The sequence below is a fragment of the Anser cygnoides genome, chromosome 21 (assembly GCF_040182565.1).
Source record: "Anser cygnoides isolate HZ-2024a breed goose chromosome 21, Taihu_goose_T2T_genome, whole genome shotgun sequence".
In the NCBI taxonomy this organism is placed as follows: Eukaryota; Metazoa; Chordata; class Aves; order Anseriformes; family Anatidae; genus Anser; species Anser cygnoides.
In genome coordinates this window covers 8,178,425-8,192,646 of record NC_089893.1, presented here as the reverse complement: position 1 = coordinate 8,192,646, position 14,222 = coordinate 8,178,425, and the positions used below count along the sequence as shown (strand labels likewise).

The 14,222-nt window shown below is 46.2% G+C and overlaps 1 protein-coding gene across 11 annotated transcripts in view; it reads right to left on the bottom strand.

Moving 5' to 3' along the window:
* The window catches only part of ARHGAP32 (Rho GTPase activating protein 32), a 262,161-nt gene that overhangs the window by 132,826 nt on the left and 115,113 nt on the right, over positions 1-14,222 (bottom strand). For 9 of the 11 annotated variants that reach the window (XM_066981261.1, XM_066981262.1, XM_066981264.1 and 6 more), the window contains 3 exons: positions 8,918-9,009; positions 7,835-7,876; positions 7,380-7,464 (listed from right to left, as the gene is read on the bottom strand). In XM_066981261.1, coding sequence (XP_066837362.1) covers positions 7,380-7,464; positions 7,835-7,876; positions 8,918-9,009 — 219 coding nt within the window. The remainder of the gene's footprint in view (positions 1-7,379; positions 7,465-7,834; positions 7,877-8,917; positions 9,010-14,222) is intronic. The other 2 variants (XM_066981267.1, XM_066981271.1) reach the window with 1 other exon arrangement.

Here is a 14,222-nt window from a genome sequence, read left to right as displayed (position 1 = left end):
GGGATGCTCAGATGAATGGGACAAGGGGCAAGGGATCTCCTCGCAAGCAGCCCTCGCCTCCCACCCGCACTTCTCAGCCAGGACACGAAGACAAACGCTTACAGCTACAGCTCACAGGCACCCACCTTCCACTGGGACGCTAAGCCAATGAATGAATGAACGAACAGCTTCCGAATTCGCAGCCCCACTCTGCCATCAGACCTCGAGATGTGGCCCCCAAGCACAAATAAAACAAACTTCCCTTTTTGTAAGCATGCACAGTGAACACAACACGTAAATGGTCCAAACGACGTTTGGTGCTGGCATGACAAACCCCCACGTACAAAAACACACCCCTGCTTCCAGAAATCCCCGGGGGTCGTATCGACACCAAGTTTCTAGCTGTTAAAACCACACTGGCTCGGCATCCTTGCAGATCTCTGAGTACAATACTAGGCTCATTTTAACGTTTCTCTTGTTAGCAGGACGGCTTATTGTATATGAAACAAAGAGTTTTAATCCTCTTTCAGCCTATGAAACGCTAGTGAAATAGGGATTACTTTTCTGGAGCACATGGATTCCTTTTAAATTTTTAATATATTTTAATTATATGTATAATACAGCTGGTTTTTTTCAAGTCATTAAACCTGAGGGAAGAAAAATTTTCCAACACAACTCTGCTCCAGTTACTAATTAAAACAATTTTTATACAGTTCTGTGACATGCTGCTAAAGATGATTTATGATGGTGGCAAACGGCAGGAGGTCAACGCCAGAGCTAACAGCTGGGCTTATTACGGTCACTTTTAAGACTTACTCATGTCATCAAACAGCCACTATGCACCAGCAAAGACTAAAAATCCACACACAAGTTTGCCGTATTTTCAGTGTTAAATGCAGGGGAAGTAAAAAGTAAGCTGGATTCCTGCAGGAGGTCACCGTTTTCAAACGTGAGTGCTAGAAGTCCCCAGCTAAAAGAAGAGCCAAGTGTGCAGAGACTTCCCTGAAACCACTCTGACCTGCCGGTCCTCAGCACATCGCCTACCTCAAGGTATTTAAGTCTAAGAAAATGCTTATCCAAATTTGCACGGTTATTTTCTAATGTTATAATAAGACAGGGAAGAAACACACCGGGTGGGCAACGCTCAGACCCTCGGAGCGCCCTCGCTTTGCCATTTGACCCAGCTGGGCTCTGTTCTGGTGAAGCACACCCAGAGGAGACACGAGTCGTCCCACACAAACGTTCAAAAGCACCCAGAGGCAAAAGGAGAAAAAAGTAACAACAATACAAATTCAACGGAATTAACAGGTACAATCTCATTTGCTTTTAACAATAATTTGCAGGTCATAGTCTATCCTTCTATTTATATACTTAGATGATGAGCTTAAAATAAAGGACATAAAAATAAATTCCCTTTAATTCCCTTAAAATAAAGGAGGTCTCTTCCAACCTAGACGATTCTGTGATTCTGTGAAATCAGAGAGAAATCATCTAAAGAAAGACTGAGAGGAAAAAAAACCTTTCCTCCCTATGACAGGCAATTCAATAACCAGCCAGGTGAGCAATGGCAGACAAATTACCTTTTGCTTTTTAAAAAAGATAAAACAGATTTATAAAGTCGTGATTCTGGTAACCGCCAGCCAAGGCGAGGAAGGAGTGCAGCAAGATCCTGATCCCCTCCTTAGCCCTGAAATTATCTCCTGACACTTTTTTTAGCAGGTTTTACAGAGTGGTAGACAATTTATGCGAACCCTGCCCGTTGAAGAGAGCTCACTAACAAGGCTGTTAGCTTACTCTACGGCCAGCAACAACCATAAAACAAGTGGTGAGTGTGCCAGCAGCTGTAGCGAGGCATTGTGGAGAGAGATCAACGCTTCCGCACCTGAAGTCATCCTCCCACTTTAAAATCCACGCTGGAAGAAAACCAAACAAGCTGGAATTTCACAGGTGTGATCTTGTTCCAGGGAGGAATTTTTCTGAGTGGCAAGCTGGATGCAAAACCGGGAAGGAGAAGAATCCAAAAACTGAGATGAACTTACTTGAATATTTTCCTCACTTTTTTGGCATTGAGAAGCTTCGCCTAGAGACTCCAAATTTTAGAAATCTGTTGATCTTGGCTGTAGACTGTGCCAATTTTCAGGGAGTTGTGGCTGGAATTATTAAGTTAATAAAAGCAGTTTCCACATTATGAACATCGTTGTTTTTCTATACCCATGTCCTTAAGAGCAGCCCTTGCAACATCTCCCCCTGCCACTTGGAAGGTGATGGTAAAGAAACCACACGGAAAAGGCCGGCGGGAGGAGGGGGCCTTGCTCTGCAGAAGGGGACACAACTTGCCAGAACAAGGGAACGGGCACGGGGGTAGAGTAACAGCACCCACAGATGGAAGGCAGGCTAAAAAGGAGCACCACGTAGTATTCAACGTGGTATACATGCCATAACCACTCAGATATTTTTAAAGGCAAAGCAAAACCAAGCAAAATTATTTTTCACAGCATGAATACACAGCAAAAACCAGGCCAGTTTGGGGGATTTTACTGTGCTCTTCCATCTTTTCAAGTGAACAAGTCGGGCAGGGAGGACTGCTATTTAATGATTCACTTTTTTAAATAAATACTTTTTTCCTCTTTAAACACTTCACAAATGAGCGGAATAAATGAAGACATTATAGCCTGCAGCTGGTCATGACGGCCAAGATGCTGAAAATTGCCATGCCCACAGAAGGGCTGAGGGAACGAACAATCCCTCCTCCACTGACGGCGGCGCGCAGGCTTCGTTTCCAATCAGGGCTGGAAGGAGATGGGGGCCGTCTGACTCCACACAGACACAGGTCAGGGAGCACTGACATTCCTGTTGCTTCTGGTTGATCTGTGCAGAGATGTTTCGGCCTTTAGTCATGGCCAAAACATGTTAAAGCACCCCAGTTAGCTCCAGAGGAGGGCATCTGGGCAGGCTTTCCCAGTTTTGTTTCCTTTGCAATCCATCACAGGAAAAAAAAAAAAAAATCTGTATGATTAACAGAGACCTTCACAAGCACATTTCCCCTCCCCACCCTCTTCCCCGTAGGATTATTAAATAAAAAAAAAAGAAGACAAATCACCAAAAGGGGACGACCCCCCAGAACATCTCAAGAGACTTTGCTGATAAAAGGCACCAGAAAATCGAACTGCTCTTTGCAATGCTTCTAACTCTTAAGACACAACAGGAAAATGCAATCACAGATGCAAACCGCAGCCACCATTGAAATGCAGCCCAGCGTCTTGGCTGGAAGGCTGCAGCTTGCCAAAGGCATTCAAACAGCAAACAATGTGCCGAGCTGCAGCAGGAATTCCTGGCAGCCGATGCCTCCACCAGCGGAAGTGATTCTGCTTCAAATACTTCCTTTACCACTGATAACACGCTCCTATCACTCGCAATGCCGGGGCTTAACAGATAAGGAGGAGAGGATCTTCCATGCGCCGTAATCCAGTCCTGTTCTGACGGGGTTTTATTTTTAGAAGGCAGCTACACAAACACAACCACAGCGAGACAGAGACCGTGCTGTGCGAAGGGGTAAATCCGTGCCAAAGGCAAGATAGCTGAAGCGATATGAATGTGCGTTACAGCACTTTCTCTGCTTTACTGATTATTTGCTCCCTGGAAAACCCGTATCGTCTGGGAAGCGGAGAGCTCCTCAGCTCTCATATTCCATTACTGAAACCTCCTCAACTGAAGATAATTTCTTAATTGTTTCAAATGAAGACAAAGTCTTTATTTCTGGCAGGAAGTAAAGACACTTAAGGAACACCTGACCACCAGTTCTCCTGTTCATATTAAGGCCCAGAGAGGGGTTTGGAGGGGGGACTGTTTGGTGCGTCAGGAACTGAGAGGCTTTTCTGCCTACCTGTACTCTGAAATGTCAGTGTAAGACCTGGAAGAGGCACCGAGGACTTCCAACCCTGTATTTTGGTGCTTAACTGAACACTAAGATGCCCCGCACAGCGATACCTGCATAAGCAATGTCTACTTTGTATATTAATTAATTGAACGTTGATGTTCTAGAGACAGGAGAGGCATCACGGATGGACGTTAGCCAAGACCTGTGGAAAGGCAGCAGACCTTAAGAGCGACGGAAGGCAGCAGAACCGACCTAACCAACGCTGAGTAATCCCAGCCTCGCTGTGGCCTAATACCATCTGATGTGGGGGACACGGACCACAGAGGGCTGAACCGCCGTTCTGTTCCTGCAACAAAGCTCTTAAATACTTACCCGGTATCAGACTAAAATAAACGGCCTGTGCAGAACCTGGCTTTTCGTCATAAAGTTAAAAATCAATGCTACGTGCATGAAAAATAAATGCAGTAAGAAACGTAAAGCATTTCAGCAGAATACCAGTGGATTTCTGGCACTGATGCAATTTGTAAAGCCCATCCTGCAACTGCAGCTCTGACAGCAGCTACCTTTGTCATGAATACAGCTTTTGCCTGGTAAACCAGAAACTTCCTGCCCATGCAACACGCGCCTTGCTGGCCAGACACAGATAAGGGTAAAATATGTGGCTGCTGAAAGCAGTGTACCAGAACGCCTCTGAAGAGAAAAGCGTCCCAAAATGCACCTAGTTTTGTTAGCACAGTGCGAGGAGGAGAACAAATCCCTTTTTATACATCTCAGAAAGTTAATTTCAAACGATCTCATGAGGTGAAATGCCAAGATATTAATACCAATTGCAGCATGAGACCATATTACAAGTGACATAAACGTTACAAAACAATCTGAAATTTGGCCAGGCTGTTAATAGACAGCATTACACAATTACTGACACAGCCAGATAATGCTGCATTTCTACTATGCAAATTTTTAACAGTGAATAGATTTTGAAAGGAGTTTACACCCACTACCCCCTCAGATGCAACTCGGTACTTCGCTATTAGGTGCCAAGCTGTCAATTACAAGTCACTTCATCCTACTGCTATTCTCTAGTCTACTTCGTTATCACAAAGGAGCCACCAATGAAAGCCACTTGATTAAAATGTATGAGCCCTATATGGACCTATTTTTAAGTCTGTAAACTAATACTGCTGTTGTATTAATAGCTTGCATTTATTTTGCCATTAATACCGGTCTTCTCCTCCTAAGGAAATACTGTAATGCTCTGTTCTTCCCTATGTCAGGAGCAAAGCTCTGTTCTTACGGTATTTTTATCCCTATTACAAAGAAACCACACCGTGGGAATCTATCAGGAATCTTGCTTGGAAAAGAGGAAGAACAAGAGGCACGGAGCTGGTATTTAGGGCCTGAATCACCGTGTTTAAGCGCTTGTTCGGCCTTAGGCACACAAACAGCAAAGAGCACATTTGGGTGAGCAAGGCTTCAGTTCTGTGTAGGGCTTCTCAGAGGCAGCAGGGAGGACACACAGCTGGCTGCCCCCGACACATCCCACCACCGCAGTGCCTCCCGCGCGGCCGTCGACCATCCTGCTGGCTTTGTGACACACACACTGAGATAGGACCGAACGCCCAGGACTGCTTTTTCTTCCCCTGCTATCCCTCCCCAGGTATTTCAGCCAGACACTGCTGTGGTTACAGCCGCTGGCGTCCTGCTTGTGCCAGGGGGTAACACAGAGCACAGCTGAGCAGGGCACGGGACGCTGCAGACAGCACCAGGCCTCACCAGCTCTGGCTTGTGCAAACTGCCCAGCAGCACATGCTTGGCAGGGCAACGTGAAGCAAATCTGTAAAGAACATACTCTCGGATTTTTTTTCTGCAGTTGGTTTCTCCCTCTTGTGAACACACAACTCAGCACATCAACCATACAGGTACACGCTGCCCTCCTTAAAAGATGCCAAGAAACGCTTAACCCCACAAAATAAATGGTTTGTCTTCAAAATCCTTTAAATACTAGCAACATGCAAAGTTTGTAATCTCTCTCCAGCATTCACAGGGCACTGGAGGTCTGCTAACGCACCCCACCGCTCTGCCTGACGGAGAGGAAAACTCAGGATCGCAGAATGCCAAAACCATCCCCGTGTGTACAGAAACCTGCTCAACACCTACTCCGCATAAAACCTCTCCCTGAAATGACTGGAAGATCTATGATGCCAACTCAGAAAATTACCAGGAGACAAAAAATAGGGATGCAGATTAGTCACACCACTCCTATACGCAGGAACTGAAAGAAGCAGAGCTCTGCTTCAGAAGCCTGAGGATTGCTGTGAGTCAGCAGCCAGAGACCTGACAAAGCACTGAGCTCTTTGCTCTGGTGTCCTCCTGAGGCCACTGCTTTGTCTAACTCACCGTTCTCTGGGGACGTCTGGGGATAGTACCTCTCTCCTTCTTTTTTGTTTCAGCCACAATCATTACCTTAACTGCGGAAGCACAGGGTTTTGCGCTTCTCAGGTAAGACTGGAAAGCTTTTGGGGGGTGGAACAGAAAGTATCACAGATTAAATGGTTCTTTGGAGTCACCTCTGTAAATTTCTACGTGACTACTTCATGTGCACGTGTCTGCCAATCTATGCCCCTGCTCAGTACAGTGGGTCTACCTAGAGCCACTAAGTGTCAGTAACAGTAGATAGGAATCCTGAACAGGACTCGAATTCCAGAGCACACCTTCTCAGTCAGAATTTAGAGACAGAAAAAAAGGATGCATAATTCTGTTTGCAAAACCGTCAGGTGCAGAAACATGAAAGGCTGTAAATAATTCACTGTATTACAGGAAATGTTTTACAAATGAAAAGGTTGTAACCTCTTTTTGGCTACAAGGCTGGCAGATGCTGGAGGCATTCCTGTTTCTGAAAGTGCAGCACAAGATGTGCCCTATTTGTGAGAAACTAGCAGTGACTCTTGGTTTTCCACCCTCCCCGGTACTCCTCAATGAAAAATGCACCTGCCTATGTTTCTGAGGGATGGCTCACAAAGGAATAAAGCCTGCACGCTTCTAGAAATGCAACTCAGGCTGACTAGCAGTTTCTTGCATTCTGATGACACAGCTGCTGCAGTGCACAATGCAGAGCTGGGATAACACCAAGAGAATCGGTACATTTGAATTAACATCTTATATTTACATAAAAACGTGCACAACACAGTTGTTTAAAAATACACACACGAGCTAAAAAATATGCATGCAGTTACTACAGACAGCTCAACAATGAATGTTTGATGGAGTCTTAAAACCGTGACATCAGCCAAATCCTGTGGAAATGAAATCCTCTCCAGCCTCAGGGGTGGCCACACAGCTGAGGACAGCTTCTGGCCCTGAACATAGAAGCAATTGCAAAGAAAGAGACCCTATTGCTTTAACTTCCTATCACTAACATTTCACAGTAAACTGAATAAACCTCAGTGGAGCTTCCCCCAGCAGGTTAGTTGGTAACCAGACAAACACAATGACGTTTTGTATGAAAAAGAAATCTGAAACTCACCTGTATGTTGCCAAAGTCCACGTTTTCGTAATGGAAATGCGCACATTCAGCCATCTTCGGGAAATGACCTTTTGTAAAGGATAACCTGAAGCACATCAAAAGCACACCATAAGATGCAGATCACTGACACCATGCTCAGCAGCAAGCACTGTTATAAAATGCAGTTACTCATATAAAATAATAAGGAGCTTCTCAACCCAAAGCCGAGGGAACAGAGGGGTTTGGTGATGCGATGCACCGAAACAGTGGAGAAAGGAACTGAGTGAGGAAGGAAAACTAAATTGCAAAGTGGCTTTTATCATTGCATCCTTAAAGAGCTGTGTGGCAATTCATCAACACCAAGGCCCACATCTTTAAGAAATGGCGCAGGGACAAGCCGCTCTACCTTTACAAATGCATTTTTGCAGTGCAAATAAACAGCCTTACACGAGACACATAGGAAAGTAGAACTTTACCTGTGAAAGGCATCACAGCCCATCAGTCCCGGGTTGATGTATCTGAGGGTGCAGAACAAACGCTATTTATCCTTTGCCTTTTTAAAATTCAAAAGTGAGGCATAATTATTCCCAAGTGTCTCCAGCTACAGAGATGGCTGACGGGGAGATCCTCTGGCTCTGCAACATGCTCTCGCTTCTGCTGAAGCTATTATAGACTCCTATAGATATTTCTGGTGGTGAGCCAATGAGATTGTCATTATCTAGCTCTCTCTTCCCACGGGAATACAAGTGGGAAGTGAGATACAGCATCTGGCTGCTCAGCACTAGAACAAAGAGCCATTTCCCTTGCAGCATCAGAGCACCACAGAGGGGTGATCTGAATGCACAGATCAATCAATATCAGGGAGTTCTGGTCCTCAAGTCAGCACTCTTAGCAAAGACAAGTCAAGTAATATCAATTAATTTTGAACCTCTTTACAGGTTAGGGGTTTGAAACCTTAGCTACAAACATAGTAAGCTGGTTTACATTATCCAGGAGAGTGTGAAAGAGAGAGAAAAAGAGCCTAAGCTTACAGAAAAAAAAAATCTGGGAAACCAGAGAAGTAAAAAATACCCCTAAAAAAGAAAAATTGTGCAAAACCCACTCAGTAAAGAGGAACAGGGCAGAATGTAAAAAAAGAAAAAGAGCAAAACACAAATAAAAAAAATATATAGGCCACCCTACATATATATATTTAAATGAATTGGTTTCGGGAGAAATCACAAAAGTTTAAAAATACAGTAACTGTGAGGTTCAGAACTTAAACAGGCTTTGCTTATATGGCACAAAATGGGCAAGAGACCTAACAAAACCTCTGATGTCCCCAGTTTGAGACCACACTAACTATAATTTACTTTGTTTGGATGGATTAACGGTTGGACTAGATGATCTTAGAGGTCTTTCCAACCTAAATGATTCTATGCTTTTGGTTGCTCTGATGAAGACATTAACAAAAATGGTTGCTGAATGCCCTAGCTATATTCCAGCACAACAGCTAAAATCCAGGATATCAAAACTTGAAGCCCAACAAATACAGGAAAATCAAAGAACAGTGCTCTTACTTTTTCACATTCTTCACTTTCATACTTGCTGTGCTGCCACAAGTCCGAAGCGGCAACTCCCCTGGAATGTCAGGGATGTCCGCACCTCTTGCCTGCAAAACAAACAAACAAATAAATGAATAAAAAGAACTTAAAACTTGATTGCATGCTGTGGCCCTAGCTCAAACTTCATTTGTGGTAGAAGCTATACTTCTGCCTTTTAAACATGGAAGAAAAAGAAAACTGAAACTAGGGTATAACTTAGTATATGATTATCTCTTCCTCAACTGTTTTGTAGGGCCTTACTAATAACTCCAGAGATCCAGCCTTTTATTAATTACTTCTTCTGGTTTCTAAAGAAGAGATTTTCAGACGTAGGTGTGTAACACGTTCCTAAACTCCCTCCTTGGACTCCTCCTCAAGTACCCAATTTTCCAAACATCCGTGCAGCGTTCAGGCAGTGGAAGAAGCTGGATAGCTCATGCGGCAGAAAATCAAGGTAATAACAGAGCTGCTCATATGTGGGAGGTGAGCTTTCAAAAAAGGTATTTGAAACTACTGGAATAAGTGCACGAACATATTAAAATTCATCAGAATTCATCTACTTTGGTGAGGCCACAACTCCGCACTCTCTTTTTTTCATTTGTTTTGTCACACTTTGCCACCCTCTCCCTCCTCCAGCTGCTCCTCCACGAGCCGTGAGCCGTGCTGGGCGGGCACTCGGCACCCCGGGTGGAACACGAGCACCTCGCGCTCCTCTCGCTGTGCTGCTGCAGGCCCCAAGCTCTAGGGAACAGGGATTTTAGGTACGGTTTTCACAAAGGGAGCCAGTGATCAAACCAGGAGATCAGCACAGGCTTCACAGAGCAAGAGGAGAAAAATACGGTCCTTGATGTTGGCTCATTAGTGGCAGGGATGAGACCAGCTGAACGAGCACAGGACAGATCACAGAAGGCTGTTTTTCTGCTTTGTACAATGCAGTGCGAAACATGAATAACGTCCAGAATAATGAATGCTCAAGCAAGAAGAAGAGAGTCACCTCACAATTCCCTCTCTTGGAGGCCCAGAACAAGTAGGTATTACAGGAAACTCATTTCCGAACGACAGGAGCGATCAGACTTCTCTGATGCCGAAGATCAGTGCCAGTGCCTCTCACCCTGCCCACCAAGGGTCTGTGAACACAGACCATCAGCGGGCAGGCTGCTGGACAGCACAGCACAGCTGCACGCCGCAGTGCCAGCTGTGGGCACAACGCGGTCCTCGCCCCCAGACCTCAGGGTCAGACAACCGCAGTTCAGGCTGGCTGCCCTCGTCCAGGGCGAACAATGGGAGAAGCTCTTACTGCCCTCCCTGAAGCTCTCCTTTTAGCTTGACCTGGGTCAAATTTACATGTGCTTCACCACATCACAAAGAGCTGAAGTAAGTCAAAACCATTCCCATATTCATTGACTAACAGCAACAGAGCTAGAGGGAGCGATTCATCGCATTTAACTTCAAACATGTGCAAGGGACGCAGCTACAACTGTCTTATCTTCCCAAGGCTGCCTTTATAGTCACTAGAGATACGCAGGCACTTTGGGTCAGGAATAGATTTTTTTTCTTTTCCTAGATTAGGAAAAGAGCAACTAGGAGCTGCAGGAGTATCTACTTCTGCCCTGACAGAGGGAATCCAGGGTGGCCCTGGCTCAGGTGCAGGCATGCACTGCAGACACCTGCGTTCGTTCGGCAGCACCGCTGCGCCTAGGCAGGACTTGAGTAGAGCGCAAGGTCTCCCCTCTGAGCCAAACTCCTCAGAAAAGCGATGCTGCAACAGCGCTGGCCACGCTGTCCCCTTCCGACATCTCGGACAAGTTCGAGGTGAGGATGCTCGCTCTCCCGCCTGTGCCCGTCGCAGCCCTGAAGAGAAGCAATGTTTCAGCTCCGCTGTCCCGCAGCTGTGCAGAACATGCGCGCCCACGCACTGAAGGAAAACAAGGACAATATTTACATCCTTAAATAAACCCTTCCTGGGCTGACTGACTGTTATTAAGCACACAATTACTTCAGTGTGTAATAGGACACTTGAGAGCCTCATTGTGAATTTCAGCATTAAGAGGATCACCAATCTAATAAACCTTACAGGTCCTTTACATAAGAAAATAAGTAATTACAATAATAAATGTGCCATTCCTGTAAGCTGCTTTTTGGCAAAGCTGGATGCGCTTGCCTTAATTTTCTAAGGAACAGAATTTTTGTAGGAAGAAAAATAATTTTTCTTCTCCATCAGCAGTAGAAGCTGGTGGGATATAAAAATGGTTAAACAAATCTGACAGAAAAACGTGGGCTGCAAGCCAGTTTGCAGCAGTGGGCAGAGACTACCCTGGATCTGACTCAAAGCAGCGTAGGCAAAACTCACACCTCCGGGAGACTTAAATGCCAGCATTTCTTTTAAAAAGTGGTATTATCCTCTCCTTCCCGATTGAGTTCTGTCCAATCCTGCTGGAAGGAGATATCCGCCTCTCCCCTTTCCAGCAGCACGCGTCCATTGACAGGGACCACAATGAGATGCGGCACACTCATTAGCTGCGGGTGCCGTTCCAATTAGATTTGAGCTCTCAGGACTCTGCCGCAGGACGTCATCTCCCAGAACTCACGGCTGAGGAAAACGGGCAGAACGGTGATCTTGTGTAAGCCAAAATCTTCAGTATGAGGTGCGAACACCGGAAAAAACTTGGCGATTAGATAATGAAGACAGAAATTTCGTGCGATTTTATAAACCGTATTGCTCCAAAATGAAACGCAGCTACTTTCCATCTAAACCACAGATACAGAGCTACAGAAAAGCACGCTTTATTCACCGTTAGTTTGTACTTGTTTCGATCCAAAACCTGGCATGCAAAACGTCACCCTAGATTACCTTTCTCTCAAAATACAAACAGAACACTCCAAAATGAGATTTGTCGTCTTTTGTGTTTTGTGTCGCAGTCATTTAGCTTTTTAAATCATTTTGAAACAGCTGAATTACTTACATCTGAAAATTAGCTAGCTAACATCATCAGTTGCTTCTCACTTCCTTGTTTTCCATGCATCACTCTTCTGTGGAAACCTAGTAATTGCAGAGCAAATCTGTTCATGCAAATTATTCAGTCCAATTTTCACAGCTTAATGTCACTGCTGCATCAATCAATCTGCTTTGGTCCAAACTTGGTAAACAAATGAGGACGTGATCCAGAACGCAGCCTGTTGACTCCATCCACAGTCCTCTTACGCTCGAAGCTTCTCAGCCCCACCACGCTCCACCAGCTTCCCCCGAACCCAGGCATCCTCCTACCGCAGGCTTGCTCAGGGACTGCACCACTTCAGTAACACCTGGGACAACATTTGAGATCTTCAGTGGTTTGTAACGGACACCAACATCAACTGTGAGGCAAGCAGGCATCACTAACGAGTTTAAGCAATTTCGGGAGGACGCCTGTCTGTCTGTCCGTCCCACCCTTCTGACGGACGGCCGTTTCAGTTTCAGGTCACCCCAGCTGTTTGACTGCAGGAGGTCCCCGAAGCACCTGCGGCACTCGGGGCAGTTTCAAGCATTGCTGTTAAACCTCCTGGGAATGTGAGAGCTGTCACAAACCAGGGTGATGAGCCGTAGGCATCCAAGTTTGAACTTTTTGGGCTCTTATAGGCACGATTTGGAAAACTTCAGCTTTGCGCTCTCTAGCACAAAACTTTAAGTCACAAATAATTTATATCTGACAACTGCACAGCGTAACATGAAGGGATTTTCTCCTAAAAGTCTGATTGACTTTACCAGAAAGCATGTCAATCCTTTTCCCTCACTTCCAGAAACATAACACAATTCGAATACACGTAAAAAACTGAAGAAAGTAGTCCATCAAACAAGATGCGACACAGGTTCTGCCTTGGTAGGAATCGGGGGAAACACTGAACCTAGGCAAACCCATTGCCGCAGACCTGCACTGGGAGGCACAAGAAGAGAAGAAAGGGTGGGATCTCACCAGGCTCCAAGGATCCTGCATAACTGGTAAAATGGTTTTCAACAGCACCACGATTTCCACAATCCCCCCCTCCCCAGCTGCCTCGCTCTCGTGATAACCATGCACCTGTATCCTCGCTAGCTCTGTGCAGAGTTTGGAGGGCAGCCCCAGGCCACGATCCTACAACAGAAGGACACGAGAGCAGACCTCTTCCAGGCGGTGACACACCGGGGGGGCTGCAGCCCTGGGCGACCCGAGGGCAGGGGGTGGGAGCCCTCCTGCAGGGAGCGCGGACCCCAAACTCCCGGTGCCGCCCTGGGGACGCACCACACACAGTGACCGGTACAACTCGAGGCCTGAGCCCGGCTGCGGGATCCAAGTGGGATTTCTGAGGGGGGAAGTTTGCTCGTAGCCAAGGTTAACACAAAGTAAGAATAAATATTAGGCAGGCAGGAACATTTATGCGTCTTCCTATCATTAGTCTCTCACTCGAACCAGCTTAAGGAGACCAGATTGTTCTGGATTCCTTCGGCACACGGCCTCGTTGCTAAAAATGGGATAGCGGATTCAAAACGCTGCCTGGTTTCCATGACAGTCTTTCCTTTACATCATTCCCATTTCCCCTTGATTTTCTTTCTAAACCCAAACCAAACCAAAAAGCCATCACCGGAGCTTTCCAAGAAGACAAGCTGCGTTGGAGCTTCACGTCACCGAAGAACAGCAGGAGGCAGAGAGGTTCCTTCAGGAAGCCGCTGCTCTGTGGGGAGCAGGGGGTGCTCCCCGTGCGCGACGGAGGCCGCCCGGGTCCCCCCTCGGTGCCTGGCAGGGCGCTGACCCCCAGGGGCATCGCCGGCTGTTCTCAGCCTTGGGCACCGGCTAGCTGCACGCAGGCATCGGCTCTTCTGCAGAGCTTACTTTGCAGCATTATAAAGAAGCCGTCCTACACACGTCTCCTGTCACGAGGAGGTTACAGGATGATGGCTCCACGAGCGCTGCCCTGCCGTTACCGATCGCTGTTCAGGAGTGAGCCCGAAGCAGGGTGGAAGAAGAAAGACGGTTCGTCTCAGCCTCCGCAGCCACTAACGTACTCCAGGGAGAGAAAGTTTCCTTACTTACAGGATTATCAAATCACACCATATCCCAAATAGGAAGGGACCCGCCAGGGTCATCCAGTCCAGCTCCAGCCTCCACACAGGACTAGCCAAGAATAACAACCTTGGTTCTGCACAGAAAATAAATCAACGAAGCAAAGGCAAAATACTTTCACTATACCTAAAATCCCCATGTCCAAGCTGTTAGAAATAACTCCAAACGAAAGGCCCCAGTTCTGCAGCTTTCATCTGCCTGAGCAT